We start from the raw sequence: 5,571 nt of genomic DNA, 5'->3' as shown, positions 1-5,571 counted from the left end.
GTTTTCCCACACTGTTGACAGTGGTATGGTGAACCTTCAGACTATGAGAGCGACTAAAAAGGTTTTACTGCACTTCTCACATCTGTGTTGTCCCGGCTCCTTCTGCTGGAATCTGGCTCGTGCTTTGGACTGTCTTCTCCCGGGGAGGCTCCGATTGGTTCTTGATAGGAGGCTGCGACGTATGGGGAGGAGACTAGGCTCCACCTTGATTTCTCCACTCCTCAGCAGTCGGCCGTACAGGTCGCCATGGCTCCTCTTCATGGTTTGTGGAGGAAGATCTGAGACGTGTAGGAGTACGGACACTCGGGACAGGGGAAAGCCTGTGCTGGTGTCAGCTGGGATCTCCCTCCTAGGAGAAAGAGAGAGTCATATGTCATTTATTTTGAGATTGCTGCTGATGGCTGGTTTAAGCAGCCTCATCTGGCCAGAGTCAGGTGCTTTAGGCTTTGGGGCTTGATAAGGCTGCACAGCCTAATCAGCCTAATCAAGCATACCTGAATTTGTATGATTGGATGTTTTTTTGAAACCTCCATGGTACTGTATATTTTGCATTTAGACATTTTTCCAAGTAAGAATATTGTTCTATTATGTTGTCATCTTTTGTTTATTATATTTAAATTTATGGTAAAACTTTACCATTTCCTGTATAATTTCTTGACTGCTTTGTTAATGTACCGTAGATGTTTATTGTCCAAGCTCTTTTGAATTAAAATGAGAGATTGTGGTCATGAAGTGCCGCATAGAAACCAAACCCTGACAGAAAGACAGACTTTAAGGCAGACCTTAGTAGAGCTCTTGTTGTTCCACAGTCGATCAAATCCGATTCCCAGATGTCTGGCGTATTCGTCCCCATACCAGACCAAGAGCTCTGCTCCTGGAGTCACGAGGCCACAGGAGCGATACAGAATCCCTCCTTTGTGCTGAAACGCTATTAGGTTCTGTTCCTCTTCATTACGAGCACAATTGACGTACCTAACACACAGACAGGTACGTCAACACACCTTTACAGTGTATCTTCTGCATATGTCATAGCAACACAGAAAATATTGTGGATCTAATCAGATAACAGACATGGAGAAATATAAATGTTATCAATCAAGTAATGTAAGTAAGAAAATTGTGAACATTATTCATGCAGTAGATGGTATAAAAGTGAATAGGGTCCTACCTCATCCAGTTAGAAAGTGTCTCTCTCTTTGCATCAATGTAATCACTGTGTCTGCTCTTGTAGATCTGGAGAAATGTGTTAATCAGACTCTATGCCATCCAATAAACACACAAGCACACACACAAGACTAGATCAAAATAAATGAATACAAACACACTGACCTCCCAGGAGTATCCACTCTCCAGGGCTCCCTCTTCATCGGTCCTGTGTCCTTCGTAGGGTCCAAAGTGTGTTCCAATGGGAAGGCCACCGTCTCCACAGTAAAACACCCCTAGACCGGCCCCAGGGATCCCAGAATCTCTGATCTACCCCACATGAGACAGAGATGGAGAGAGGAGGAGAGTCGTAGAGTGAGAGGAATACATAGAGGGAGGGAGAGGTGGAGGAGGGAGGAGAGATAGAATACAAGAGAGGTAGAGGAGAGCGAGATGGAGACACATGGAGAAGAGAGATGTAGAGAGAATGAGGCAGGGAGAGACACAGAGAGGTGAGAGGAATGGAGAGAGGAAGAGAGGTGGTGAGATGGAGGGGGGGGAGAGGAAGATAAGATATGATAAGAAATGAATGGAGATGTGTAGTTGGGAAACAAGTGAGAAAGAGAGATTTAGACAGGAAGAGGGAGGGAGGAAAGGAAAGAGGGGGTTGGGACAGGGGGGGAGTTCAGAGAGGGAGTCACAAAGAGAGGCAGATAGAGGGACATGGGGGGAGAGAGGGAGAGATAGACGGAAAGCACGATTCAGGAAGAAGAACCATTGGGGGAGAGATATATCCATCTGCTTTGGCAATATAACTGTTCACATTACTGTTTTTATATACATTAGCTGGGAAATGTATTAAACAATGAATGTTATACCGTCTCATTGGACGGGGAGAACTTTGTTGTGTTAAAGTACGACATCTACCTCAAACCCAGCGGGCAGCGTCTTCTTGGCTCTGTCTTTCTCTCTGACAGCAACGGGGCGATCAGCCATGAAGACGATAGGACCGTGGACCTCGCACTCTTCGAGGAAGAAAGTCCTACACTCATCACAGACTGGAGAAAGTTCATTTATTTATTACGTCCAAAAGAGCTTCAGCTACAAATCTATATTAAATAGACAGAAACAGGAAGATTAAAAATTGGTTTGTGAATGAAAAAGAGGTGGGGAAAAAGAGGTGGGGAGAGAGAGACAGAGACAGAGACAGAGACAGAGACAGAGACAGAGACAGAGACAGAGACAGAGACAGAGACAGAGACGGAGACAGAGACAGAGACAGAGAGCAGAGAGAGAGAGAGACAGAGACAGAGACAGAGACAGAGACAGAGACAGAGACAGAGACAGAGAGCGAGAGACAGACAGAGACAGAGACAGAGAGAGAGAGACAGAGACAGAGACAGAGACACAGACAGAGACAGAGACAGAGACAGAGTGAGAGACAGGGACAGAGAGAGAGACAGAGACAGAGACAGAGACAGAGACAGAGACAGAGACAGAGAGCCCTCTTACAGAAGTAGTCGTCATCCTTAGGTACTTCCGGTTCTTGGTAGTTAACTCTGAGAACATTTCTCAGGTTCGTCTCTCTTGAATAAACACTTGAGCCCTGCAAATGTTCATGGAGAACTGACACACACACACACACACACACACACACACACACACACACACACACACACACACACACACACACACACACACACACACACACACACACACACACACACACACACACACACACACACACACGCACACACACACAGTTACAGACATACGTGCACAAAAAGGTGTTATTGCAGGGAAGCAGTGGTGGGATCAGAGCTAACCCAAGGAGACCTCCTCCTGGACTGCAGAGCCCCTCTCTACTCCTCCTCCGGGGGGGTCGATCTCTGGATGAGAAGGAGTGGTCCCTCCAGAGACCTCCTGGTCACTCCGGCCCCGCCCTGAGAGACTCTGACAGACAGAACGTCTAGTTAGGAGTACTCCCAGTTTTTTAATGTGGGTAGGTGCTAGGGCTGTACGGTATGGACTAAAATGTACATCACGGTAGGGCTGGGCGATAACGATTATTAATCGCGATAAATCTCACGTCGATTACGACAATAAGCATTAGACATAAATGCTCGATATGGAAAAAAAATATTGTAGCGACCAGCGTTCGCAACGTTCGGGTTCATTCACTTCCGGGTTCGTGCCGGGGATTCTGGGGGATTCCCGGCGCGCATGTTGTTGTGTTATTGTTGCTGTTATTGTTGTTGTTCAGGGTCCGTTACTAGTTGTTGGGGTTATTAATGGGTTGGGATTGTTCATTGTTGTGTGTTGTTCTGTTGTTGTTGCCACCGCCACCGAGAATGACTTGTGTGTTAATTAGGTGTGCTGTTCTATGTACGTGTGAATGAGGCAATAAAAGAGGGTGTTCTGTAGTCGAGCGGTGTATGAGGCACAGACCCCTAGTTGACCAAGAACCTGACTCCCTGTTCTTCCTGTTCGGCGTTACATTGGTGTCAGAAGTGGGATTATGGAAAAAGGAACGTTTTCCGACATGACGCGTCCAAAGGAGGAAGACTCGGAGGAATGGCTTGGGGCGACGGCGGCGCAATACCGCCACCCAGTGGCCGTTGGCGGTGTCGCAGGATCGCGGCGGTCGGTCGACACCTGGTTTCCAGGCTGCCCAAGTTTTCTGGAGCAACGCCACTGGAACCTTACCTGGCGCAGTTGAGGATCGCCGCGCGATACTATGGCTGGGGTATGGACGAGTCCGCCGCCCAGCTTGCCCTAGCTTTGGAGGGAGCGGCGTTGCAGGTTCTGCTGGACCTGGCCCCAGCAGACCAGCTGGACCTCCAGGCCCTGACCCTGGCCTTGGAGAGGCGTTTCGGGCAGCGGAGGGTCGTGAGCCACAGCCGGGAGTTGCTGACCAGCCGCCGCCGCCGGGAGGGGGAACGTTTGGGGGCCTACGCAGCGGACGTACTGCTGTACGCCCAACGGGGCTACCCAGACTTCCCTGCTGCGGCTAGGGAGGAACTAGCCCTTCAATCGTTCCTCCGAGGACTTGCCCCGCCGCGGCTGGGACGGCACGTCCGCCTCGTCGGGCCCCCGAACCTCGATGTGGCTCTTGAGCTGGCGGAACGGGCGGAGCAGGAGCTGTCCGACCTACAACCGTCCGGTGCCCCCCGACCTCACGTCCGGCAGGCGGACTACGAGCGGGACGAGGACGAGGAGGACGAGGAAGAGTGTTTCCAGGCCTGGACCTCGCCCCAGCGTCCCCGACAGCGTCCACCACAGCGTCCACCATCCGACGACAGAGGTAGGTCCGGAGCTGACCGGCGCTGTTTCCGATGCGATGAGCCAGGTCATCTGGCCCGTGACTGCCCGGCACCGGCACCACGGGCTAGACCATCTCGTCCGGCGGGAAACAGCGGCGGAGCGGCCCAGTGAGGGGACCGCCGCTCCGGATTCCTGCCCCTCTCCACGGTCGGTGCGCTCTGGTTGGCGGCCCGGGCCACGCCAGGGGCCTTTACCTCCGTTGCAGGATCGACGGCCGACCCTGCACGGCCCTGGTGGACACTGGGTCGACCATCTCCCTGGTGCGTCCGGGCGTTTTTCGGGCACCACCGGCGCACTCTCGGGGGGGTGGACGGCGACCAGCGTCCGCCTGACGACCGTTACGGGACAGGAGACCGGAATGAGGGGAAGGAAGCGGCTAGCCGTCAGGGTGGGAGACCTGGAGGTGATGCATGAGTTTTGGCTCGCCGACATCCGGGACTCGTGCATCATCGGCCTGGATCTGCTGAACCGTTGGGGTGCCAGGATGGACATAGCTGGAGCAACCATCACCGTCGGCACGGAGACGGTGACGCTCCAGTCTGGACGGGGGGAGCACGGGGGCTCTGGCGGCCAGCGGAGTAGTCGCCGGGTTATGCCCCAGGAGCCTCTGCCTCTGCCCGGTCCCTGCATTCCCCGCGGCCCTGTATCTGCCGCCTTTCCTTCCCCTGAGACTGCCGAGGCCGTCAATGCGCTTTGGCTGCGCAGTGGAGCCGGCCTCGACGTACAGCAGAGTCTGCAGCTGAGGCTGTTACTCGAGGAGTACGGGGACATTTTTGCGGCTCGGGATGAGGACTGCAGGCGGACAGGGCTGGTGCAGCATGCCATCGACACGGCTCTGCTCGGCCATCCGCCTGCGGCCCCACCGATTAGCACTAGCCAAGCGCCAGGCGGCGGAGGACAAGGTCCGCGAGATGGCTGCCGGGGGAGTGATCGAGCCCTCGTCCAGTCCATGGGCGGCCCCGGCCGTCCTGGTGAAGAAGAAGGACGGTAGCTGGAGGTTCTGCGTGGACTACCGGCGCCTCAACGAGGTCACCCGGAAGGACTCGTATCCGCTTCCACGGATCGACGACGCCCTGGACTACATTGGGGGGTCTAGCTGGTTCA

At 53.5% G+C, this 5,571-nt stretch overlaps 1 protein-coding gene across 2 annotated transcripts; it reads right to left on the bottom strand.

Moving 5' to 3' along the window:
• Window positions 1-268: 268 nt before the first annotated feature.
• Window positions 269-3,074, bottom strand: LOC130376075 (histone-lysine N-methyltransferase PRDM7-like). Of its 2 annotated transcripts, XM_056583290.1 has the most exons (7): window positions 2,970-3,074; window positions 2,656-2,769; window positions 2,071-2,201; window positions 1,330-1,473; window positions 1,169-1,233; window positions 783-972; window positions 269-349 (listed from the first exon to the last, which is right to left on the bottom strand). In XM_056583290.1, the coding sequence occupies exons 3-7, from the start codon at window positions 2,137-2,139 to the stop codon at window positions 332-334; spliced, it is 486 nt and encodes a 161-aa protein (XP_056439265.1). In that variant the 5' UTR covers window positions 2,140-2,201; window positions 2,656-2,769; window positions 2,970-3,074; the 3' UTR covers window positions 269-331. The 2 variants fall into 2 exon arrangements, with proteins under 2 accessions (XP_056439265.1, XP_056439266.1); XM_056583291.1 differs by lacking the exon at window positions 2,656-2,769 and having other exon boundaries at window positions 2,071-2,185.
• Window positions 3,075-5,571: the final 2,497 nt, after the last annotated feature.

The sequence above is a fragment of the Gadus chalcogrammus genome, chromosome 22 (genome assembly GCF_026213295.1).
Source record: "Gadus chalcogrammus isolate NIFS_2021 chromosome 22, NIFS_Gcha_1.0, whole genome shotgun sequence".
Taxonomy (NCBI): Eukaryota; Metazoa; Chordata; class Actinopteri; order Gadiformes; family Gadidae; genus Gadus; species Gadus chalcogrammus.
The sequence above is the reverse complement of the archived record's forward strand: the minus strand, read 5'-3'. Positions and strand labels throughout refer to the sequence as shown.